We start from the raw sequence: 27,130 nt of genomic DNA, 5'->3' as shown, positions 1-27,130 counted from the left end.
ACATTTGCTGCCAGTTCACAAATCAAGATCGTAGAACGGAAGAGAAGAACTGGCAATAAAGAAACAAATATGAAATGCTTCTAATTTTACATTTGCTGCCAGTTCACAAATCAAGATCGTAGAACGGAAGAGAAGAACTGGCAATAAAGAAACAAATATGAAATGCTTCTAATTTTACATTTGCTGCCAGTTCACAAATCAAGATCGTAGAACGGAAGAGAAGAACTGGCAATAAAGAAACAAATATGAAATGCTTCTAATTTTACATTTGCTGCCAGTTCACAAATCAAGATCGTAGAACGGAAGAGAAGAACTGGCAATAAAGAAACAAATATGAAATGCTTCTAATTTTACATTTGCTGCCAGTTCACAAATTAAGGGCGTAAAATGGAAGAGAAGAACTGGCAATAAAGAAACAAATATGAAATGCTTCTAATTTTACATTTGCTGCCAGTTCACAAATCAAGATCGTAGAACGGAAGAGAAGAACTGGCAATAAAGAAACAAATATGAAATGCTTCTAATTTTACATTTGCTGCCAGTTCACAAATTAAGGGCGTAAAATGGAAGAGAAGAACTGGCAATAAAGAAACAAATATGAAATGCTTCTAATTTTACATTTGCTGCCAGTTCACAAATCAAGATCGTAGAACGGAAGAGAAGAACTGGCAATAAAGAAACAAATATGAAATGCTTCTAATTTTACATTTGCTGCCAGTTCACAAATTAAGGGCGTAAAATGGAAGAGAAGAACTGGCAATAAAGAAACAAATATGAAATGCTTCTAATTTTACATTTGCTGCCAGTTCACAAATCAAGATCGTAGAACGGAAGAGAAGAACTGGCAATAAAGAAACAAATATGAAATGCTTCTAATTTTACATTTGCTGCCAGTTCACAAATTAAGGGCGTAAAATGGAAGAGAAGAACTGGCAATAAAGAAACAAATATGAAATGCTTCTAATTTTACATTTGCTGCCAGTTCACAAATCAAGATCGTAGAACGGAAGAGAAGAACTGGCAATAAAGAAACAAATATGAAATGCTTCTAATTTTACATTTGCTGCCAGTTCACAAATCAAGATCGTAGAACGGAAGAGAAGAACTGGCAATAAAGAAACAAATATGAAATGCTTCTAATTTTACATTTGCTGCCAGTTCACAAATCAAGATCGTAGAACGGAAGAGAAGAACTGGCAATAAAGAAACAAATATGAAATACTTCTAATTTTACATTTGCTGCCAGTTCACAAATCAAGATCGTAGAACGGAAGAGAAGAACTGGCAATAAAGAAACAAATATGAAATGCTTCTAATTTTACATTTGCTGCCAGTTCACAAATCAAAATCGTAGAACGGAAGAGAAGAACTGGCAATAAAGAAACAAATATGAAATGCTTCTAATTTTACATTTGCTGCCAGTTCACAAATCAAGATCGTAGAACGGAAGAGAAGAACTGGCAATAAAGAAACAAATATGAAATACTTCTAATTTTACATTTGCTGCCAGTTCACAAATCAAGATCGTAGAACGGAAGAGAAGAACTGGCAATAAAGAAACAAATATGAAATGCTTCTAATTTTACATTTGCTGCCAGTTCACAAATTAAGGGCGTAAAATGGAAGAGAAGAACTGGCAATAAAGAAACAAATATGAAATGCTTCTAATTTTACATTTGCTGCCAGTTCACAAATTAAGGGCGTAGGACGAAAGAGAAGAACTGGCAAGAAAGAAACAAATATGAAATACTTCTAATTTTACATTTGCTGCCAGTTCACAAATCAAGATCGTAGAACGGAAGAGAAGAACTGGCAATAAAGAAACAAATATGAAATGCTTCTAATTTTACATTTGCTGCCAGTTCACAAATTAAGGGCGTAAAATGGAAGAGAAGAACTGGCAATAAAGAAACAAATATGAAATGCTTCTAATTTTACATTTGCTGCCAGTTCACAAATTAAGGGCGTAGGACGAAAGAGAAGAACTGGCAAGAAAGAAACAAATATGAAATACTTCTAATTTTACATTTGCTGCCAGTTCACAAATCAAGATCGTAGAACGGAAGAGAAGAACTGGCAATAAAGAAACAAATATGAAATGCTTCTAATTTTACATTTGCTGCCAGTTCACAAATTAAGGGCGTAAAATGGAAGAGAAGAACTGGCAATAAAGAAACAAATATGAAATGCTTCTAATTTTACATTTGCTGCCAGTTCACAAATTAAGGGCGTAAAATGGAAGAGAAGAACTGGCAATAAAGAAACAAATATGAAATGCTTCTAATTTTACATTTGCTGCCAGTTCACAAATTAAGGGCGTAGAACGAAAGAGAAGAACTGGCAATAAACTCTCCGCCACTCTTTTTAATCGCCAAGCTTTTTTTTTATTACACCACATTTGTAAGTATCTACAACCATTACACCATGTTCCACATGACATCAGCAGGAGGCATGGTGAAATAGGTACGCACTTGCATTCTCGTGGGAACAACACGCAAATACATAGTCAAAAATAACTAACATTAGTACGCGAGTCGCCTAAGACCTTTAAGTTCATCCATTTGCCTCCCATCTTTCAGTAGTTGCTAGTATTTTCCAATCTTACCATAAACCTGGAAGATAAAATACCAGATTTTATGTCTTTCCAGGTTTACGTGCGTCCTCTCTTGTTTCTTCCCTCTGGGTTATTCCAATTAAGGGTCTCTTTGATCCATCTGCCGACACACGGAAGTGAATTATTTTTGTAGGCTTCGTTGGAAGTACTGTTCAAAGTCTCTGTTTCAATAACACAATTTTTCATTATTTCACATAGGCTAGAGTTTTCTTTAAATAATAATAATAAATTTTATTTTCTAATCCTTACAAAAAGAAATGCAGCTTAGATATTTTACATTATATACATTATTTTATTTATGTAGTTATCCTATATATCGTATATTTTAGCTAAATTCAGTACCGTCGATCGGAACCCCTTCGAGGGTAAAGGCCTCCTCCAGCCTTTTCCAACTCTGTCCTCCATTCGCATCCTATTAGAAGCGGTAATATTTGTTCCATCCAGCGTTTTTTGGGGCGACTTCTTCTACTTCCCCTTGGTCCTTTCCAAACAATTGTCTTCAAAGTCCACGATTTATCTGTGTATCTTGCTATATGCCTCGCCGATTTGTGTCATTTTAATTTTATGTAATTTTCTTATTTTTAGTAAGTTCCTTTCCATTGCTTTCTGGCTCGCTACTATTTTGTTTTTATTTTATTTTATTTATTTATTAACACTTCGTTACGTTACAATATAAAAATTGTACGTAATTTAATCAAAATGAGGGCAACTGACGGCCTTATCGCTTTCGAGCGATCTCTTCCATGCAACCACTGTGAGTAAAGAAAAAATGTATTAAATTACATAAGATAGACCAGAAGTGCAAAATTACATATTACATATAGTTATAAAGAAGAATCTAAACTGATACTGGATGACAGGAAAAACAAAAAGTAAAAACTGCACATCGCGATTGTTTCGTTAAATAAATAAATTTACGGGTTTACGATTATAACTAAAACAATCGACACCACAACAGACTTTGACAGATGACAATTAACAATGACAATCAAGTGTTGCCATTTCTTGAATTTATGTCCAATAGTTTCCCTCTATACAGTTTAATTTTATAGTTCAGGTTTACGTGTATTGTAATATTACAGACATCTCCGTGTGAAACATCGTGATGAAATGCGCACTGGCCAAAGCCCCGACGAGCTGTATAGGTGCGAGCAATGCGAGGAGACCTTCGCGAATCAGGACGAGCTGATCTTCCACTCGGCGATCCACGCGACGCAGAATCTTACCTGTCCCCTGTGCCAGGAGAAGTTTGACAATGTGGATGACGTCACTACTCATATAAAGTCCCATGTTAATGGTGAGCCATTGTTTATTCTCTCTCTTCTTTCGGTGTAGGTCTGAGCATCGTCAGAAAGATCTGGAACGGACAATCGGTTTTCACCGGAATCAGTTCCAGTGTCTCTCGTTACAGTGTACAGTGGACTATGAGTCTTTCACTCTATCCATCTGGATGGTGAACGGCCATCTTTTGCCTTCTGTGTTACCAGCCACGATGAGTTTTTTCCAAGTTGTCATCGCCTCTGCGATGTTTGGCTATCATAAGTCATAATTCCATGCTGGCATATGGTAGACAGGCGAGACCTTATGTGGTATTTTGTAATTCCTATAATAAAGCCTCAGAGTTCAAGAAACAATTTAAAGAAATCTAGTTTTTAATAATAATAATCGTTTATTTGCCAAGATAAGGGTACAATGAGATCAATCAGCTACAAATATCCGCACAATCACCCATATATAAAGAGGCGTGCAAGTCATCATAATTTTTATAATCTATGTATATATATATATATGAATCCTGAATCCCTATTTCCGTTGGTCACGGCATCACGCGTCAACGGCTGGACCACTTTCGCTAATTCTTTTTTTGTTGTGTGTTGTGTTATTGTCAGGAGAAGGTTCTTATGATAGAAAAACATTAAGAAAATTTTGCGGATTAGATAATTTAAGTATTCTTAAGTAAACCCGACTTTTGCTACGATATCAATTCTTTTATTCATTTCATTCAAACTTTTTTTGATATAACCTTATGACGTTTGACATAACATTGACAGAATGCGTGCTGCAAATATCGTTAAAGAGTATGTAAGAAAAATTAATGTAGTTTAAAACAAATGCTTCGATCGGAGTTATTATATTGATAAAATACGTATAAACTTATAACAGTCGCTAATTGTTTGTGGCATTAATCTTGAAAATTTATGTTTTTCACATGGCCAGTTATATGTTGCCTGTTCCCAAACTATTTATATGCTAAAAACAAACGAAGAATGTCGTATATCATAAAGCATTTTTAGTTAATTATACCAATTGGAAATCAATATTCATAGTTAAGACAGGACAACGTCTGTCGGGTCAGTTACCGTCTTATAATAAGATCATTAACATTATGTCAAAGTTACAATTGGTGTCAAACCTATGGTCCAAATATTCGTCTACACTATAAAGGTACTTTGCTTTAAAAATTTCATCACCTTCCCCTTGAAAGCATTATATGGCAATGATCTATAACTTCTAGGAAGGTGATGATATAGTTTTATTTTAGGCCGTCTTCTCTATTGAACAGCCTAACATTATCAAACACCTGGGATCCAATAATATCGAAATTAAAACCCCAAGACAAACAATCCGCGAAAATAGAGGACACCGTGAGTCATTTATGCAAAAACGCTTCATGTTTTAGTCGATATCAACTCCGGGGAAAAAATACAGATAAAACAAATTTCTCTACAGCTGTGACACTTTTGACATTCAACTCCTTTTGTCTTCAGTCACCGTGACCACGCACGCAAATCGTGGGGAAAAATTTAAAATCATGTAAAATAAAATAAGTTTATAATAATACATAGCTTCAATTCGTTGAGAAATTATTTTCTCTAAATGTGTAAAAGTTACGTTAATAAAAGACAATACTATGAACAATTATCACTTTTTTGCATACATCGTGCTGAACCATTTTTAGATGTAGATGATGATTGAATTTCTTTCAGGTGTTGAATTTATGTGTGAGTATTGTGAGCTGGTCTTCACCACCAAGGAGAAGTACGACAACCATTTGATGTTGGCGCATGAAGATGAAATTCATAATGTACGTACCAAAATCTCTATTGAGTTTGGGCCTTGTATATAAGAAACTGCTTTCACGCAATTTATGGAATCTTGACCCACCCCATGAAACGTGTCGTAACGTTTCTGTTATCAATAGTAAAACGTTTCGTGACCCACTCCAGTGACTCTTTAAACCTAAAACTGACCATTATGTAGTGCAAAGTCGAAAAGAATATTAACAATAACGCGTAATTCAATCCCCGCCCTGCATCGTAACGTTTTACAAGAGGACAACAAACCCCCCCCCCCACCCCCCCTTTTCGTTACGTAATACTTGAACGCTCCCTTACGTGTAAAATATTATTTTTTGTTTTGTGTCTTGTATCCTTTGAAGAAATGCCTACTCCCTAACTTTGTCTTGCCGTCAGCCTTTGTGAATGTCACATTTCTCTTTACCAGTCCGGTAGGAGGTCACGACACGTAAGGGATCCGGATGATCCAATCACCGTAGCTAATGACATTAAAAGCAGTCCGCGTAAAGGTCTCTTACTTCATACTTTTATTTATTTATTCTATACATAATCTTAAATGGAAAAGAAGTTGGTGTGGTGGAAAGACATACTGGACACAGTTTTTCTGTCCATCAGAACGCCGAACTTATTTCAGAAGGCCATTTTTGTTTTGATTTTTTTATGATACAGCATACTAAAATACCTACAACCCTTAATTGTAACCTCTTTACAAGCAACCCCTATTTTTTATTATAGAAGATATTTTTATTCAACTAAAAAAATGTTTCCTGGAAATAATATACATGGCAAAAAGACGGATCAGCTAGTATACATTATAACCATTAAGATATGACGTCACAAGCCGTTGCATGAAACCTGTTTTTGACGGGAATTCTCATTTGAATAAGAACTAAGTGAAGATGATGTCTAATTAGCATAATTTATAATTGTTTGACTTATGTAATAACTTCGCTCACTCCAGTGCTTCTATCCCGCCCTTCAGGCGATTGACCACCCCACGGCGACCCAAACCCTTGCCCTAGTCTCGGGATAAGTCCATTATGGATCATGCTCGAAAACAGCTCGAGCTGAGCCATCCAAGTTTCCAAGACAAATAAAAAATATGATAATCAATATGATGGTTATATTTTTTGACATAGGCGAAATGGTTTTAATTGTAGGCTATTGGTGATGAGGAGTCGTCAATGGAACTGGATGGAGAGGACTACGAAGATGATGCGAGCATAAATGGTATATATACATACAATTTAAATTTAATCTAGCTGTCAAATATTTTTAATTTTAGTTTATTAATTAAAATGCCATAAGCCCTGTTCCAGAACATCGATCATACTTAAATCTAGCTTTAAGAGCTGTCAAACCATATTTGACACATGACATATAGAATATGGGACCACAGATTATATAATTTATCCAAGAATTGGCAAATAAATGAAAATTTTGTATTTTTTTGCAAATACCCTCGATTTAATCGAGTTGATTAGTGAATGTTGCTTTCAGTGAAAGAGGACGGTGATAGTATGGTCATTGAAATAAAGAAAATGGATGCCGACAGTTTAATGGTAAGATTAATTTGAACTTTTTAGTTCTAGGACTCAGATTTCTGTATCTGTTTTATGATTTGTCAATCTAATGGGTGCACGTAGGTGATCGGCTTCCTATTGACACACTCTGTTGTTTTCCTTCACCGTTCGACCGAATGTTAAATACACACAGAAATTAAGTCCATTGTTGCCGGGGATTGAACCTACGACCTCGGGGATGAGCGTCGCACGCTGAAGCCACAAGGCCAAGACTGCTCTAATAAGATAACACGTACAAATAATATAAGGACGTCCAGTGAACTTTATCGACTCCAGTCGTAATCTTAATATATATAAATCTCCCGTAACGATGTTTGTCCGCGATGGACTCCTAAACTACTTAACCGATTTTAAATTAAATTGGCACACCGTGAGCAGTCTGGTCCAACTTAAGAGATAGGATAGCTTAGATCTTTAATTATAGTCGCAATTTTATTTTATTGCAAATTATTTGTCTATAATTAATTGAGAGTCACAATTATCTGTTAACTCCGAAAGATTCTAACAGACCGATACTTTTCGACTGGATTGAGTAAGTAATCAATAGATGGCACTGCTATGGTAAACCGACAAACGTGTCATATAAGCTACAATTCAATATCATGATTACCACGTGTTATTGAGGCTAAAGTTTAAATTAAATTTGTTTTGTAGTAAACGAAATACCGTGAAATTCAATTATTTCTACTTTTTTAATTTTTGGTGTTAGCATAGCCAACCACGTGTTACTTAGACCGAAGTGTAAATCAAATTCAAATTATAGTGACGATAATACAGTGAAATTATTCCTTCGTGTCACGGTATTAAGGCTAACTAAAACCACATTAGGGAGAAAGAGAAGAGACGAAGAGAAGTTCGTGGAGGCAGCTAGTATTTTATATATTTTAACTTAGATTACAGTAAGACAGACATTGGTTTTGGTTTCCTTTTTGCTGTCTGCAATGTCTTTTATAGTGGGCATACAGGAGGTAGACCTGATGTCAAGTGCCAGTGGACACACACTTCCAGAAATTTTGTATTGTTAAAATAATGTTTTTTGTGGTTCGTTCTACCGTAACGCAGTTTTTTAAACTAGTATGGAGTCAATTTGTAATTTTAGTGTATAAAGCAATAATAATAAACAAATAATTATTTTTTTAATATGGGTTTGGTACAATTGGAGAGTTTTGCGTCCCTTAGGGGTGAACATTCTCAGACGTAATACCATCTAACATACGCTCGTTCGGTGAGGAGGAAACCGGCATGTGTCATATCCAAAATTCTAATGTGTCAGGTAGAAGACCCAAGGGTTTTGGCAGCACTGGATTATTTACCTGTACCATATCGTCAGTTTATGCACAGTTACAGCACAGTAAACCTCCTTGTAACGCGGTACTTTTTTTCATATTACGCGATTTTAGTCCCTCGTATAACGCGGGGATTTATTTGTATTCTGTACTGAGATATAATCATTTGTACGCGCTTATGTCGTTCATAATAGTTTTTTTTCTTTTAAATATTCGATTTAAATCCCCTTTAACGTGAATCATTTGTCCATAACGCGTCATATGAAGTCTAAAAGCGCGTTTTAGTATATACACCTGGTCTGTGTACCTTATATCTACTGTATTAGAGAAGGGACTACTATTAATACTACTATTCGACTGTATGTAGAATCGATTCGACTTCGAAAATGAGTTTTATTTCTTAAAATTAATAAAAAAATTGCAGATGTCCGAAGAGCTCCAAGCTGATGAAGATGAGGTTAAACAGGACACCAATTCGGAAGGTAAGTGTTTTAACCCAAAACAACGATACTGTCAGAAGTACTTAACTTAATACTTATACAGGCTAAATAATTGAGATCCCAAATCTTAGAAACTACTGAAGGGATTTTAATGAAACTTGCATCCCTATGTTGGCACTCTAATTTAGGATGTTGGCCAGTACTTCCCAATTTTTTTTTTGCCATCTTCTAAATATACATTCTTAATCCCTTAAAAACTTAAGAAACTTAAATGATAGGTTTTAGGAAGAAATTACTAGGAAACTCTTTTTTTAAATATAAGTAATTTTCATAAATTTTCGTATCGCCGCTTAACAATCAAATAGCCCCCTTAACAATAAAATTACCCCCCGTAATCAAATTACCCACCATTAACAATCAAATCACCCCCCTTAACATTAAAATTGCCCCACTTTGGTAAATACTGGTGTAGACCTATATTCTACAATAACTACGATGATATACCCTGAGAGGCGCTAACGAAAGGTTACAACTTCTCGATAAGCCATTATGCCGTCGTGCAAGTCAGTGCTTGGTCTGGTTGAGGATTCCTTTAGGTCGGAGGAACTGTTCACCATCCTTCCTTCACAAGAGCAATGATCATTTTCTAAAGAGTGAGTTACCGAGTAATTCATAGACACATACATGATTATAATTGCTGGAAACTGCTAGAACTTTTTATCACTACAGTTCGTTATATACGTACATGTCTACGAGTTCTATATATTGTCTTAATACTTGATGACAAAATTATTATGGTGGTACAATCTAAACTTGGTATATACGTCATGAATAGGTTGAATTTTACATATTCAACTCCTATTACATATATACAGTGAATTCACCTCACACAAATTTTTAGGTATTATCATTGACCAGAAATTGTCATTTGAAGAACATATTAAATATGTATCTAGAAATGCATTAAATGGTGTTAACATTTTAAGATGTCTAGCAGGTGTTACATGGGGTGCAGATCCCAAAATACTTTCATTATTATATAAATCTATTGTAAGAAGTCATTTTGATTATAGTTCTTTAGCTTATTTAAATAGCACTCATGTACATAAATTGGATATATTGCAGAACAGAGCTTTGAGGATCATATCAGGAGCAATGTGTTCGACTCCCATAAGGGCCATGGAAGTCGAAACAAATATTATGCCATTGATATTGAGACGACTTATGCTTGCAGAAAGATACTGCCTGAAACTATTATCATCAAATAATATCCAAATTATAAATAGGATAATACCTCACCCAATCAATATAGATGGTCCACTCACTTCACCAAATGATCTCCTGAGAGGTACATCTCCAACTCTGTGCCAGATCTTCTTAGAAATACAATCTCATTATTCGAACATCAAAAAACTTTCACACTGGTCGTGTTACACTCATTCATACAGTTGTATCACTCATCCTATTACGATTTTATCCAATTTAATCGAAAATAATTCAGATTTACTGGCTTTTATAGAAGAAAATAACAAGTATTATACAATCTACACTGATGGCAGTAAAGGCAATGATTTTGTAAGAAGTGCGGTATATGATTCTCAAAAAGATGTTGCTCAAAGCTTTGCTCTCGATAAAAAGTGCTCCATATTTACAGCAGAGGCATATGCAGTTTTTGCCGCTTTAAAATCTATAATTTCTATAAATAATTGTAAATATTTTCTAATTTTGACAGACTCTTTGAGTCTTTTAAATAGCCTTAAGCATTCTAATATTAATAATTTTAAAACTAATTATATTATTTATTTAATTAAAGATACTGTCTTACGGTTGCATAAAAAAGATATAACTGTTGCCTTTATGTGGGTACCCTCACATAAAGGTATTACTGGTAACGAAAAAGCAGACAAAGCTGCATATGAAGGGATTAACACTCTTAATGTCAGAAATGTGGTACAGGTTCCTATGACTGATTATTATTATTATATCAATAACTCGATAAATTTTTTATGGACAGCATTATGGAAAGAAGATCAAAAATTGAAAGGAAAATGGTATGGTAGTATACAGGAAAATTTACATACAAGACCCTGGTATGATGAGTTGAATACTAGCTGTATCGTGAGTCGTGAGTTCGTTACCACAATCAACAGATTGCGCTTTGGGCATAACACTGCACCCGCGCACCTCGCTAAACTTAATATTATAACTAACAATATTTGCTCTTTCTGTAATAATAACGAGATCGCAGATATCAACCATATCTTTTTTAAATGCCAAAACCAAATATTCATTTTTAATAGACTAATATTGGCAAGTGAAATAATGGAAATTAGTGATCCCTCCCGCCGCCAGTTGTGTGATTTGCTCAAAAACAAAAAGTGTTATAGTGCATTATATAAATACATCAAAAATACCGTGGGGAAGATTTAAGAAAACAAGTGAAACGATAGAATAACATGTGAATTAGTGACCGTAAATAAGACTTGGCTTAAAGGTCTCGTTACCAGGCCATAAAATTATTAAAAAAAAAAAAAAAAAATACAGTGAATTCCTATATAATTTTATCACTACATCACATGATATAAATATATATACATTTTCAAATTAATATTAAAATATTTGTGCAATTGTGGGGCCGTTTAAGTGGGGGCGGGGGATCTTTGATTTTCTCATTTTGTGTTTACGTCAACAGTAATATAATGTTGTCTATAAATAGTACGTTTATGTACTATTATTTTTGAGAGGTTTGCTTACTTTTGCTCACAAGAGAGGGAAATCTGCTTACGTAATACTTGAACAGCCCCAAATGGCGCGTAAATAAATAATTTTATATACACTAAGAATAATATAGACATAGACATAACATTTATTACTAACAAACACACAAAATAACAATAATCAAAGAAAAAAACAACAACAATGACAGATGCATTTTTTTTAAAACAAGGTATATTTTAAGTTTGTAATGCGTGTGTGCTGTGGTTGTAACTTGCCCTGGTATTATGCTGTGAAGCAGACGTGTTGCACAGCGCTGGTACTTCTGCCAGAGACCACAGCAGCTTGTAATTAAAGTACAATAACATGAAGATTAAAACAAAGTAACTGTAGTACTTATTACTAAAATATGTTTTCAGCTAGCGAAACTGAGTTACCAGAACAAGAGTCGGTCGAAATCGAGGCTACAATCGAGAAGATCACCGCGAAGCCCTTAGAAGAGATTACTCAAAGTCTAGTGCCTCTAGCGGAAATAACTCGAGTTAAACCGATCGCTGGAAGTGATAGTCAGGTATCTTTATTATTTATTAACACGGCCTATTAGTTTCGGTTGATCTTTTGATGATATGTCAAATTGTTCTTGGTTTTACTGAGACTAAAATTTAAGTAAAAAAAAGTGTGTGTGTGTACCTTTTGCACACGCGTTAGAAGTTATACGTCTTTGGCGTATTAAGAGAAAATCTTTTCAATTTTTTATTTTACGTTTGTAGGAAAAACGACACTAATAATAGAAAAAACGACAATAACGATATAAAAAATTACAATAACAATAGAAAAAAAGACACTAACAATAGAAAAAAAGACACTAACAATAGAAAAAAGACACTAACAATAGAAAAAAAGACACTAACAATAGAAAAAAGACACTACAATAGAAAAAAAGACACTAACAATAGAAAAAAAGACACTAACAATAGAAAAAAGACACTAACAATAGAAAAAAAGACACTAACAATAGAAAAAAAGACACTAACAATAGAAAAAAAGACACTGACAATAGAAAAAACGACACTAACAATAGAGAAAAGGTATTTAATACATTGCAAGTTTTATTACAACGCATTATCTAGTTAAATAAAGTTTATTAAAATATCACAAAAAATATTTCTACATAATTAAAGAAATGGACATAATTTATTTCAAAATGTTGACTATGCTAACTTCAGGGTGTCGGTTTTTTTGGCGGTGTGCGCGCGCATCGTAAAAATTTACTCTCATCATTTTTCCCTAACGCGGCAAAAAAAGGAGTATAACTTCAAAAAATGCTTTCAAAAATTTAAGCTATTTGTATTATTATAAAATTATAATTATTTTATTTAATTTTTTTTCGACATTTCGCGTTCTATACAGCGCGCGTGGTCACGGTGTAAAGCTCGTGTAAGTTTATAATAATACAAATAGCTTAAATCCGGTTAAAAAATTGTTTTCTTTCAATGTGTAAAAGCCATGTTAACCAAAGACAATACTATGTTTTCTTCTAATCAAGAATTTGTGAATTAAAATTATTTTTATTAAATTTCAGACTATTGTTGCTCGCCAGGTTGAGGAGAAACGAAAAGTTGAAGTAACGGAAACAGGTGAAAATTATTCGAATTGTTAATTGTATACGTATACGTAAAACCTTTTACAAAAAAGCGTACACATTCTTAAAAGGCAGCGCACTGGCGAGCTGGCAATGGATGTCTTTCGGCGGTATTTTTTTCAACAAAAAAAGTTGCGGAGAGTTTATTGCCAGTTCTTCTCTTCCGTTCTACGCCATTGATTTGAGAACTAAATACAATACAGGCAGTAAATGTAAAATTAGAAGCATTTTATGTGTTTCTTTATTGCCAGTTCTTCTCTTCCGTTCTACGTCGTTGATTTGAGAACTGGCAGTAAATGTAAAATTAGAAGCATTTTATGTGTTTCTTTATTGCCAGTTCTTCTCTTCCGTTCTACGCCGTTGATTTGAGAACTGGCAGTAAATGTAAAATGAGAAGCATTTTATGTGTTTCTTTATTGCCAGTTCTTCTCTTCCGTTCTACGCCGTTGATTTGAGAACTGGCAGTAAATGTAAAATTAGAAGCATTTTATGGGTTTCTTTATTGCCAGTTCTTCTCTTCCGTTCTACGCCCTTGATTTGAGAACTGGCAGTAAATGTAAAATTAGAAGCATTTTATGTGTTTCTTTATTGCCAGTTCTTCTCTTCCGTTCTACGCCCTTGATTTGAGAACTGGCAGTAAATGTAAAATGAGAAGCATTTTATGTGTTTCTTTATTGCCAGTTCTTCTCTTCCGTTTTGCACCCTTGATTTGTGAACTGGCAGTAAATGTAGAATTAGAAGCATTTCATATTTGTTTCTTTATAGCCAGTTCTTCTCTTCCGTTTTGCACCCTTGATTTGTGAACTGGCAGTAAATGTAGAATTAGAAGCATTTCATATTTGTTTCTTTATAGCCAGTTCTTCTCTTCCGTTTTGCACCCTTGATTTGTGAACTGGCAGTAAATGTAGAATTAGAAGCATTTCATATTTGTTTCTTTATAGCCAGTTCTTCTCTTCCGTTTTGCACCCTTGATTTGTGAACTGGCAGTAAATGTAGAATTAGAAGCATTTCATATTTGTTTCTTTATAGCCAGTTCTTCTCTTCCGTTTTGCACCCTTGATTTGTGAACTGGCAGTAAATGTAGAATTAGAAGCATTTCATATTTGTTTCTTTATTGCCAGTTCTTCTCTTCCGTTTTGCACCCTTGATTTGTGAACTGGCAGTAAATGTAGAATTAGAAGCATTTCATATTTGTTTCTTTATAGCCAGTTCTTCTCTTCCGTTTTGCACCCTTGATTTGTGAACTGGCAGTAAATGTAGAATTAGAAGCATTTCATATTTGTTTCTTTATAGCCAGTTCTTCTCTTCCGTTTTGCACCCTTGATTTGTGAACTGGCAGTAAATGTAGAATTAGAAGCATTTCATATTTGTTTCTTTATAGCCAGTTCTTCTCTTCCGTTTTGCACCCTTGATTTGTGAACTGGCAGTAAATGTAGAATTAGAAGCATTTCATATTTGTTTCTTTATAGCCAGTTCTTCTCTTCCGTTTTGCACCCTTGATTTGTGAACTGGCAGTAAATGTAGAATTAGAAGCATTTCATATTTGTTTCTTTATAGCCAGTTCTTCTCTTCCGTTTTGCACCCTTGATTTGTGAACTGGCAGTAAATGTAGAATTAGAAGCATTTCATATTTGTTTCTTTATAGCCAGTTCTTCTCTTCCGTTTTGCACCCTTGATTTGTGAACTGGCAGTAAATGTAGAATTAGAAGCATTTCATATTTGTTTCTTTATAGCCAGTTCTTCTCTTCCGTTTTGCACCCTTGATTTGTGAACTGGCAGTAAATGTAGAATTAGAAGCATTTCATATTTGTTTCTTTATAGCCAGTTCTTCTCTTCCGTTTTGCACCCTTGATTTGTGAACTGGCAGTAAATGTAGAATTAGAAGCATTTCATATTTGTTTCTTTATAGCCAGTTCTTCTCTTCCGTTTTGCACCCTTGATTTGTGAACTGGCAGTAAATGTAGAATTAGAAGCATTTCATATTTGTTTCTTTATAGCCAGTTCTTCTCTTCCGTTTTGCACCCTTGATTTGTGAACTGGCAGTAAATGTAGAATTAGAAGCATTTCATATTTGTTTCTTTATAGCCAGTTCTTCTCTTCCGTTTTGCACCCTTGATTTGTGAACTGGCAGTAAATGTAGAATTAGAAGCATTTCATATTTGTTTCTTTATAGCCAGTTCTTCTCTTCCGTTTTGCACCCTTGATTTGTGAACTGGCAGTAAATGTAGAATTAGAAGCATTTCATATTTGTTTCTTTATAGCCAGTTCTTCTCTTCCGTTTTGCACCCTTGATTTGTGAACTGGCAGTAAATGTAGAATTAGAAGCATTTCATATTTGTTTCTTTATAGCCAGTTCTTCTCTTCCGTTTTGCACCCTTGATTTGTGAACTGGCAGTAAATGTAGAATTAGAAGCATTTCATATTTGTTTCTTTATAGCCAGTTCTTCTCTTCCGTTTTGCACCCTTGATTTGTGAACTGGCAGTAAATGTAGAATTAGAAGCATTTCATATTTGTTTCTTTATAGCCAGTTCTTCTCTTCCGTTTTGCACCCTTGATTTGTGAACTGGCAGTAAATGTAGAATTAGAAGCATTTCATATTTGTTTCTTTATAGCCAGTTCTTCTCTTCCGTTTTGCACCCTTGATTTGTGAACTGGCAGTAAATGTAGAATTAGAAGCATTTCATATTTGTTTCTTTATAGCCAGTTCTTCTCTTCCGTTTTGCACCCTTGATTTGTGAACTGGCAGTAAATGTAGAATTAGAAGCATTTCATATTTGTTTCTTTATAGCCAGTTCTTCTCTTCCGTTTTGCACCCTTGATTTGTGAACTGGCAGTAAATGTAGAATTAGAAGCATTTCATATTTGTTTCTTTATAGCCAGTTCTTCTCTTCCGTTTTGCACCCTTGATTTGAGAACTGGCAGTAAATGTAAAATTAGAAGCATTTCATATGTCGTTATTGACGTTCATAAGTGTACATTGTCTTTCTTAAATGATTTTGAATTTGTCCCAACAGATCAGGCTCCTGCCCGTTTATATTAAACAAATATATTGTTATTCCAAGTTCACCTGATAAGCGATATGCTCATGGACACTCTCAATGCCAGAGGGCTCGCGAGTGAGTTGCCGGCCTTTTAAGGATTGGTACGCTCTTTTGAAAGATAGCTGGCATCTGGTTTCACATGGTGGTCGTGCGCGTTACTGCCTTACACGTTCAGTTGTGGAACGACGGACGTCGAGGTGGTACCATTGGAATTTCGTATTCTGCCTTGACGTCCGATAATGAAACGTTTTCAACCACATTAGGACGAACACATTATTAAATACAGATGCGATGCGATTAAAGCTATATAAATGGAGATACTTCGTTCTTAATCATCCCAAAAGAACGTGTTTTGATAAAAGTCACCGATGGCTAGACTGAGCATTCTAATCAACGAGCTGGTTCTGGATAGCCATAGTTGCTTTAACACTTTGAAATCCGTTTTCGTTTGGTTTTTATAATTTATTTATTAGTTTAAACCTTAAACAATCTCTTCGTGTTTGTGTTTGCCTATAAGTGCATGTCACAATAAATGTAGTATTTAGTAGTTTATTAGAATAACAATTAAGTAATAATTCATACAGACACACCCTCAGCTACACACAAACACACAAACTCATACATGCACACACCAAAATACCTACAAACACACACCCACACCCTTTTACATACAACCACAAACACTCACACCCACCCACCCACATACACACACTATGTGGTTTCCTTATATACAATTGTTTGTTAATGTTGCAACCTATTATAATAATATTTGTTTGTTCAGCATACATTTTCACTGCTTTTTAAGACCTGTCGATCTGAAGGGGTGGAGGCCTGATGACCTTTAACAGGCGTCAGTCTCACGCGAACAAGCATTAAAAAAATATTTATTTATATTAATAACTAACATGTTTATGTATAATTTTTTTTTGGGAAAATTATTTAGAATGTGCCGAGCATTAGCAAGCTTTTATATACAAAAGACATCTTAACTAAACATTTAGTAATTAAGTGAGTATTATGTGAGAAACCAAAACTAAAAATTTTAACGATTGGTAATGCCAATGACCACCCAAATTCAGTATAATTTCACAAAATGCTCCGGAGAACATTTTACCGGAAAAATCAAATAGCCGCTACACAACTACATAAGACGAATTTATCGCGTGGAGAGAAGAGGAGAAAGAAGAAGAAATTGCTTAATTTTTTCGCATTGCATTAAAAATAGTTGTTCAGTACACGTGACTAACCATAGACATTTGTCCGAACTCTTTGCAATGACAGGCTTTCCGCACTCGTAATGAAACTATATTAAATTACTATTTACAGAACCGGTGAAAAAAGTAAAAGTGAAAGCGGAGTCCACGAACAGCGCAGGATTCACGGATAAGTCTTTACGGCTGTTAGAAAAGGAGCTGCAAGATCTTAAAAGGGTATAATTTTTAATATTTATACGTAGTTAATGCGTAGATAAAAAAAGCCATTACTACATCTATCCCTTTCACACTACACTACAATCATATGTCTGTCTCGTTTGCACTTATTGTTAGATTCTTGTTCTTGGTTTACGAAAAAAAAAATTTTAGGATGTATATTTTGACAATTAACTACCTAACCAAAGGAGGTTTAACGTGTAAATTTTTGACATATGAGTTAGTGAGAAAGTGACTTATTAAAAACAACTATATGTTTGAATCATATTTATTATAAATGTTTGAACAGTATCAGCCTAATGGCTTTAGTGTGCGACTCTCATCTCTGAGGTCGTAGGTTCTATCCCCGGCTGTGCACCAATGGATTTTCTTTCTATGTGCGCATTTAACATCAGCTCGAACGGTGAAGGTAAACATCGTGAGGAAACCGACCTGTCTTATACCAAAAAATCGCCGGCGTGTGTCAGGCACAGGAGACCTACTTGCCTATTAGATTGTCAAATCATGAAACAGATACAAAAATCTGAGGCTCAGACCTAAAAAACTTATAGCGTCATTGATTTTCTTTTGTGTTTTTGAACCACGCTTTTGTCTATGATTTTTTATATTGAGCTGGACAAGGGAAACATCGTAAGAGTATCTGTACGAGCCAAGGCTGTACATTTTGCTCACTCAGGCATTCTTAGTTTATAAGCGTGAAGATCCCTATGTACGTGCCAAGGTTCGTACATTCTTGCTCATTTACAAGCTTGACAAATTCCTATGTTTGTACGCGCCATGGTTGTACATATCGATCACTTATAAGCGTGACGATTTCCCAAATCATGGGAGTTACACCCCGAGAGCATAGCCAGACGTAGGCACTCTCTTTGACTTGAATTGTATTCATTCGGTATATAGCAATTAGCACGTCATTATTTCGCTCATATTCTATTGTAACACGCGAGTGGTAAATATAGAGTAAATCAATAAATCTCTATTATTTGAAGCATCCCGTTGACCCAGGAATCGTACATTTTGGTCCTTCGAGCCATCCAGAATCGTACAGTATCAGAATGTCTAAAACCCAAAAATCTTGTATATTATATATAAAAGCATACGGCTGTTTTGTAATTAAAAAATGATTACTATAATATATTAGAACGTGATATTATTTAACATTTTCTATTTCAGACCAACGTGCGGCCGGACGTTGGAAAATCGACCCCCAAAGTTCAGGAACTTCCTAAAATTCGACGTACACAAGTTATAACATCTACTCCTAAATTAAAGTAAGCAACAGATAAACATTCTGTGTATGTGCATCTTCTAGAGTGTTCAGAGCGGTTCCACCGGAAGTCGAGGCAGAATACGGCATTCCAACTCGACGTCCGGCGTTCCACAAGTGAGCGTTTTAGAGTGTTCAGAGCGGTTCCACCGGACGTCGAGGCAGAATACGGCATTCCACCTCGACGTCCGGCGTTCCACAAGTGAGCGTTTTGTCGGCACTATGTGGAACCAGCTGCCTGCTTAAGTATTTTTGAACCAAATCGGTGGAGGTCCTTCAAAAGAGAGTACTAATTCCAAAAAAGGCAATACTTGTGAACCCCACTGGCATTGAGGGTGTTCCACGGGCTTGAGGTGAGCCTCCTGCCCGTTTGCCACTCGTTCTATATAAAAAAACTAAGTATATAACATTTATATTGAAAGAAAACCTTTTTTTAACCGGATTAACGCTATTTGCTGACGTTTCGCGTGCTTTACAGCGTGGTGTGGTCACCGTGAGGCGAAATGTCGGAAAAAAATTTAATTTTAAATTATGTAAAATAATTATAAGTTTATAATAATACAAATAGCTTTAATCCGGTTAAAAAAATTGTTTTCTTTTAAAGTGTAAAAGCTATGTTAACCAAAGACAATACAACATATTTATATGTTCTCAGAATAAATTCACATTAGCGATATTTCAAACTCAAAATAACTTTATTCATATATATAAAAGTACACTTATGAACGTCAGATAAGATGTTAAATTGATTCTAAATTTACATTTATTATCAGTTGGCAAGTCAAGTGCGTAGAGCGGGCAAGAAGAACTGGCAAGAATCTTTTTCGCCACTCTTTTTAATCGCTAAGTTTTGAGTCATACAAATTGTTTCAACTGGAGCAAATCCCAAGGATCGTAATAATCGTAAATAATCGTCAAATTCATAAAAAGCTTTATTGATTAGTTTAGGTTTAACGAGAGCTTTGAATTTATTTGATGTAAAAACTAATACAATTTCCATATATTAGTGGTTTATCTTCTGGACCCTGTTTGGTCCTAGTATCCTGTAACCCTGGTTTCTAGTATCATACTGGTGAAAATCAGCATTTGTTTTTAAATCTTAAATATTTTTTTGTGTATACAACACTTTATTTTGTGTATACTCTGTGTTTTTGGCATAGCCTGTATGGATGATGTATTTATTTCTCCTCTACTCTTGTATGTACAATGATTATATATTATTGAAATGTTTCAGGTTAAACGAAGAAAGAAAATCATTTTTAGTTAAATCACCAGCCGTCGAGAGGAAAACGTTTGAGAAACGTCTCACAAAAGAGAACAAAGAGCCGCAGAAAGAAGAGAAGAAGGAAAAGGACGAAGAGAAGAGAGAGGTTGAGAAGAAGGATAAAGAAGTAAAGGAAATACCAAAGGTACATTTATTAATGAATACGGGTACATCTTAAGCAAGATATTTCAAGCGATTTGGATATTAATGTATGAAGTTAACGATTGTGTCACCCAAAAAATAAATCAATATCGCTACAACCATTTTAGGTCTGAGCCTCAGATTTCTGTATATGTTTCATGATCAATCTGCGAACATAGAACGGGAATCGAACGAAGAGACGCACGGTGAAGCCTAGGCCAACACTGCATACAAAAAATTCATTCGAATCGGTCTAGCTGTTTAAGAGGAGTTCGGTGATATACACACGTATATAGAATTATATATATAAAGATAATTTTACGAATTTTTAATATGTCGTGTGGGTTAATTGCAATCATTCGTTACATAGCAAACAACATTTTATTATTTCGATTTTTTGTTGTACGCGAGTGGTTAATGAGAAGAAAAACTAAAATCTATTATTCAAAGCATCTCGATAATACAGGAACTGTATATATGTCGCAGAAAAGTAGTTAATTGAATCTCTAGACAGTTAATTAAATGTCGATATTCAATCAGGTCGACTAGCATTTTGATTTAAATAAAGCAACGTCGAAAACGTTTAACTAACTGTCTGACCGAAAGCCAGCGTGTTGATTAACAATGTAAAACAATATACATAGTAAAACAAGACTCCGCCATGATTATTTAATTTGTTATTGTTATTTCGGTGTGATCGTGGCGAACTGAGCTTGGAAATTCCGTGTTTTGCTCTATTGTTAATGGTTAGGTTAGTCTTGTTGTCTAGGAGCGTTAAGGAAACTCGTTAAACGTTTCGTTCACTCACTTGTCTGACGGAACTTTAGCGACTTGATTGAATATCGATCTTTATTTAACTGTCTAGAGATTCAATTAATTCTGATTTAACTACTTTACTGCGACACATACATTCTATAGAAAATTATTATTTAATAAATACCTAATAGAACCTCAATTAATAAGAGAGTAAATTAATTAACGACCTGCTCTTTGTCTTTAGATTTTCCCAATTCTTAATATACGTGCATAACATGAAAAAGTTATGTTGGCCTAGTGACAGTGACTCATCCTTCATCCCCTGTGTACCGATTGTCTTTCCATGTGCGATTTTACGTTGAAGGAAAACATCGTTTAAAAGCCCAGTATATCTGAAATAAATATATATATATATATGTGTTAGACAAATGCTGGTCACTTGTCTGGAATAAAAATGATCAAAGAATATACAATCTCTCAGGTCAAGACTCATACAGGGTTGTACCGTCAATTAATAATTATTTTCATCATCGGACGTCAAAGTATAATACTGCGCACAACCACTATGCGGAACCAAATGGACGCTGAAGTATTTACGAACCAATTCGACTTAGGGTCCTTCAAGAAACGAATGTACAAGTCTTAAAAGTCCTCTGTAATTTAAAAAAAACGTGTGTGTGTCTTAGTGTGTTATACACAAGATAAAAATCTTTTCAAACGACGTTTGTAGACGACACTAACAACAGAAAAAGACTGTGGTTTTCTGTGACGATGCGCACGCGCATCGTAAATTAATGTACTCTAGTAATTTTTCCCTAACGCGCCTATAGAGATATGACTTCAAAGAACAATATAAGTAAAAAAATAATTACAGAGCCTAGTGAAGAACGGAAGCGATAAGAGCGATGAAGTGCGTCGTTCCAGTCGCCCATCTCGTGTGAAGGACTACGCCAAGATGGTGGGGGACCATTTGAAGGGCAATTCAGAGGAGGACAGCGATTCCGAAGAGGATGACGAGGAGTATATTGAGGGTAGTATGCCAGAGGTAGGTCACAATATAGTATTTTTAAACCAATACTTTTAATATAGATACCGGCAAACTTTTTGAACAAATATTCTTGCCTGCGCAGGAGCGATTTTTAGGTATCGGGGGGGGGCTCGATCGCGTGATTGGTAAATCAGTTGACGTTCGTGTCCCGCGCTGTGTACGATGCGCAAACTCTCCCCCATCCCCTTGTTTATTGCTCAAGAAGTTTGCCGGTATCTTTATTATATTTTACTACGCTAAGTTGTTTGTCAATACATCATTGAAGTGAAACTTCTTTAGGAGCTTGAGGGTAAAATTTTTATGGATGAAATGTCACGAAGATGTGCAGCGTTTTTTGTCGAAGAAAAGACTGAGAGAGAGTGCAAAATAGAAGCTATTTTTACAAGATATTTAGATAATGTAACGAACACACAACACAAACACGAACTTATATTGAATATGTTACTTATCATAATGGCGTAGTCACAACAATACCAATAGAAATCGCTTCGAATAATATACATATTGAAGAAATAAATTAAACACATTAAATTTATAATTTTTATTAATTATCGACACTTAATATTTGAATGAGAATTAAATTTATTAAATTCCTAACATATCTTCCTTTTTCCCTCCCTCTTAGTCTGGGAAATCTAAAGTTTTAGATTTGTATAATATGAACAAGACTTAAACAATTAGTTTGCCAAAGACTTTTCACTTCTGACATGTGTACGTACTTTGTACGCACGCACTTTTTTTATACCTAAAAATATATGTAGGAATTTTGGAATCGGTTATAGATATGCTATATATATATATATATATATATATATATATATGTCGGAGAATGAATATTTCAAAATTCCCGCCACTCTGAAGTTAGTCGTAGAATGCGGTGTGGTATGGTAAGGTAGACTGTCAACGTTGACAATTGACAATGCCTAGTCTGTGTGATCTACCAAATGTCAGTGGCGCGACTGTTTCGTGGCAGTAAGTGAATTCTTTAGTCACTTGAGTTTCGAACGTCGCCTGCGCCGGACGTGCGCACTGACTGTGTTATAATGTCGGACGACGGTAGTAACACCAATTTTGCAATTATTAAGCGCGTTGAATCTGCGACATATATATAAATACTTTCATCGCCACTACATGTATGGTTACGTTTAGAATTGAGAGCGCTAAGCATGTACGTCAAATGTATTCACGGGCTGGACCGGTCTGGACTCTTACAAACGGAAGGATCTTAGTAATGACTAGATTATAGTGAAATAATGTAACTTAGTTGCTGTGTTTGTTATTAACGTACTTCTAAAAAATTTCTTGGATACAGATAAATTACAACTTTGGGAACAGTCACGAGCTTCATTAAAATCGGTTCAGTAGTTTTTGTAATATTGTTAAATACTGTTGCCAATTTACCTTATAAGGGCCGTTCGAGTATTATGTATGCATATATACTGCAATTTATCCCCCCCTCCCCCCCCCTTGTCAGCAAAAGTAAGCAAAGCTCTCAAAAATAATAGTACATAATATCTAATAAAAACTATTTAGTATTTACGTAACTCGGCCATGCAAATAGATATATTTAATGTGACTAATAATGCTTAAAAAATATTAAAAAAAAACTAGTATGTTTTATTAATAATGGCTTGTTATTCTTGCTTTATATTAAATATTTATTATAATGATCAATAAAACTTAGAACTTATAATCTAGAATTTAGTATGAATTTGTGCTTTATAAATAGGTAAAACTGTGCTTTATGTTTATGTTTGAATGTGTATTCCGTTTTTGGCTTTTGTGTGTAATGGAATTTGTTGGAATATTGTTTCATGAGCAGCTGTAGGAATACTTTAATAAAATAAAACTATTCAACGACGTATAGTCAATGTGTGGGTAACATGTGTAAAAAAGTAAGTGATTACTGTTGACGTAATCAAAAAATACGAAAACTAAACCCAGGGGGGTTTTACACCCCCCCCCCTTAGTGCTTACGTAATACTTGAACGACCCCATACACTATGGTAATAATGATGATGATGGAAAGATCGCAATTTTTTTTCAGATGAAAATAAAGCGCCGTACCAGTTTTAAAGCCAAGCTCCAGCCGGGGTCGTCGCCCTCGCCTGGTGCTACTCCGACCCCGAGGAAGAGAGGCAGACCGCGAAAGGACGCCAGCAAAGAAGTGTAAGATTTGTTTGATAACATCACACACACAACAACACATATTTGCCTTGAATCATTTGAAGGCACTTTTCGACGGGCTCCACCACGGTGACAGCTGCCCGTCTTAATGTCCAAAAATTTTAAAGGCCGCCAACGCACCTGCGTAACCCCTGGCAATGTGGTTGTCCAGGGGCAGTGTTATAAATTGTTGGTATACATGAAATTCAAATTAGAGCAGTGTTGGCCTAGTGGCTTCATCGTGCGACTCTCATCCCTGAGGTTGTAGGTTCGATCCCCGGCTGTGCACCAATGGTCTTTTTAAGAGCATTTAACATTAGCTCGAACGGTGAAGGAAGACATCGTGAGAAAACCGGCTTGCCTTAGACCCAAAAAGTCAACGGCGTGTGTCAGGCACAGAAGGCTGATCACCTACTTGCCTATTCAATTCACAAACGGTCACGAAACATACAGAAATCTGAGGCCCAAACCTAAAAAAGGATTAATTAATACATGAAATTTACGTAAGGACATTTGTCAGACACAAGTGACTGATCACCTTCTTGCCTATTATGATCTCGTGATCATGATACAGACAGAAATCTGAGGGACAGACTAAAGTTTTGTTCGGTTTAGTTATTATTCCTTATTTGGTTGTTTCACTAATGGACCTGGTTAATGTATGTAAAAATGTTTTTTTCAGACCGGAGAAGATAAGAAAAGAAGACACTACCAGTAACGATGTGAAAGAGATTGAAGAGAAAACTAATAATGGAAAGAAAGTTGACAAATCTACTCCAACGGTAATTTTTTTTTTTAAATTTTTGTTAATTCTAAAATATTTATGGAAGAATAACATTTATTATTAACGAAACACACAAAATAATAATAATTATGCAAAAGGAAAAAACCAAAGTCGTGAAAAAAAATATGTGTGTGTGTTCTAGTGTACACACGTGAGAAATGATCTACTATATGCAACTTTACAGAAATTGGTTAAATAAAGTTAAATTAGATGAAGTTTAACAAAAGGCAATTATTATTTATCATAGACATGAATACAAATATTTAATTTTACCTTATTACTACTAAGATTATTACAGAATTTCATTACTTGTAATAGATTTATTGCTATCATTGTTATCGTTATTATATATTTTTGTAATGGCTTCGAATCTCTTCGCATCAACTGTGGTAGGGACAAGAAAAAGATGGCGCGTAACGCAAGAATGTGACGCGTAATCGAAAAATGTGACGGTAATTTGTTTCCAATACTGATAAAGAAGGTTTCACTTCAATATTTAAAGAAATATATTTTGTGAATGATGCGCCCAAGATGAGATTGTGACTTCTGATGTAATATGATTATTAATATTTTTACAGACTCCTGTGAAAGAGTCCCCGACAATAGAGCAAAAGTCACCGTCCAGTGACGTCATACTATCACCCACAGGACAAACACTGAAGAAGGTAATATAAAAAATTAGAACAGGTTTGTGGTTCATGCGTTGAAGGTCAGTGATGGATCAGCTGACACCAGTTTTAAGAGTCGCTCGTACGGTTGAAGACTTGAGAACCGGCCTTAACACGTTAAGGGGTCCGATCACCTACTAACCCATTAAATTAAAAAACACTTGTGTGTACTTATGTACACGCGTTAGAAGTTATACATCTTTGGCGTAACAATATGAAAATCTTTTCAAAATTCGTGATTTATTCTACGTTTGTAGAAAAACGACACTAAAAATTGAAAAAAACTACATTAACAGTAGAGAAAAGGACACTAACAATAGAGAAAACGATACTAACAATAGAGAAAACGATACTAACAATAGAGAAAACGATACTAACAATAGAGAAAACTACACTAACAATAGAGAAAACGATACTAACAATAGAGAAAACGATACTAACAACAGAGAAAACGACACTAACAATAGAGAAAACGATACTAACAACAGAGAAAACGACACTAACAATAGATAAAACGATACTAACAATAGAGAAAACTACACTAACAATAGAGAAAACGATACTAACAATAGAGAAAACGATACTAACAACAGAGAAAACGACACTAACAATAGAGAAAACGATACTAACAATAGAGAAAACGATACTAACAATAGAGAAAACGATACTAACAATAGAGAAAACTACACTAACAATAGAGAAAACGATACTAACAATAGAGAAAACGATACTAACAATAGAGAAAACTACACTAACAATAGAGAAAACGATACTAACAATAGAGAAAACGATACTAACAACAGAGAAAACGACACTAACAATAGAGAAAACGATACTAACAACAGAGAAAACGACACTAACAATAGATAAAACGATACTCTAACAACAGAGAAAACGACACTAACAATAGAAAAAAGGTATTAAATACATTGCTTGTTTTATTACAAAGCATTATGTAGTTAAATAAAGGTTATTTAAATATAAAAAAATATTAAAGAATTGGGCAGTTTTTATTTTAAAATGTCGACTTCAGGGTGACGGTGTACGCGTATCGTATAAATTTACTCTCATAATTTTTCCCTAACGTGCCAAAAGAAGTATAACTTCAAAAAAAAACTAAAAGGTTGACTATAGCTAACTTCAGGGTGACGGTGTACGCGCATCTTAAAAAATTACTCACATCACCTAAACAGGTTTTTTTTTTTGC

At 34.8% G+C, this 27,130-nt stretch overlaps 2 protein-coding genes across 3 annotated transcripts in view; both read left to right on the top strand.

Annotated features, from left to right (window-relative positions):
- The window catches only part of LOC123717679 (RE1-silencing transcription factor-like), a 45,702-nt gene that overhangs the window by 11,248 nt on the left and 7,324 nt on the right, over window positions 1-27,130 (top strand). For both annotated transcript variants that reach the window (XM_045673813.1, XM_045673814.1), the window contains 14 exons: window positions 3,697-3,911; window positions 5,602-5,699; window positions 6,852-6,921; window positions 7,192-7,253; window positions 8,985-9,042; window positions 12,135-12,286; window positions 13,298-13,352; window positions 17,726-17,829; window positions 19,003-19,100; window positions 20,331-20,505; window positions 22,132-22,302; window positions 24,353-24,474; window positions 25,154-25,253; window positions 25,834-25,920. In XM_045673813.1, coding sequence (XP_045529769.1) covers window positions 3,697-3,911; window positions 5,602-5,699; window positions 6,852-6,921; window positions 7,192-7,253; window positions 8,985-9,042; window positions 12,135-12,286; window positions 13,298-13,352; window positions 17,726-17,829; window positions 19,003-19,100; window positions 20,331-20,505; window positions 22,132-22,302; window positions 24,353-24,474; window positions 25,154-25,253; window positions 25,834-25,920 — 1,567 coding nt within the window. The remainder of the gene's footprint in view (window positions 1-3,696; window positions 3,912-5,601; window positions 5,700-6,851; window positions 6,922-7,191; window positions 7,254-8,984; window positions 9,043-12,134; window positions 12,287-13,297; window positions 13,353-17,725; window positions 17,830-19,002; window positions 19,101-20,330; window positions 20,506-22,131; window positions 22,303-24,352; window positions 24,475-25,153; window positions 25,254-25,833; window positions 25,921-27,130) is intronic.
- On the top strand, window positions 9,890-11,539 carry LOC123717680. Its single transcript, XM_045673815.1, has 2 exons — window positions 9,890-10,050; window positions 10,126-11,539. The coding sequence occupies exon 2, from the start codon at window positions 10,156-10,158 to the stop codon at window positions 11,428-11,430; it is 1,275 nt and encodes a 424-aa protein (XP_045529771.1). The 5' UTR covers window positions 9,890-10,050; window positions 10,126-10,155; the 3' UTR covers window positions 11,431-11,539.

The sequence above is a fragment of the Pieris brassicae genome, chromosome 13, assembly GCF_905147105.1.
Source record: "Pieris brassicae chromosome 13, ilPieBrab1.1, whole genome shotgun sequence".
NCBI lineage: Eukaryota > Metazoa > Arthropoda > Insecta > Lepidoptera > Pieridae > Pieris > Pieris brassicae.
This window is presented reverse-complemented; position numbering and strand designations above follow the sequence as displayed.

Excerpts from the sequence above, each read along its gene's own strand:
- LOC123717680 (XM_045673815.1), top strand. The coding sequence starts at position 10,156 with ATGTGTTCGACTCCCATAAGGGCCATGGAAGTCGAAACAAATATTATG.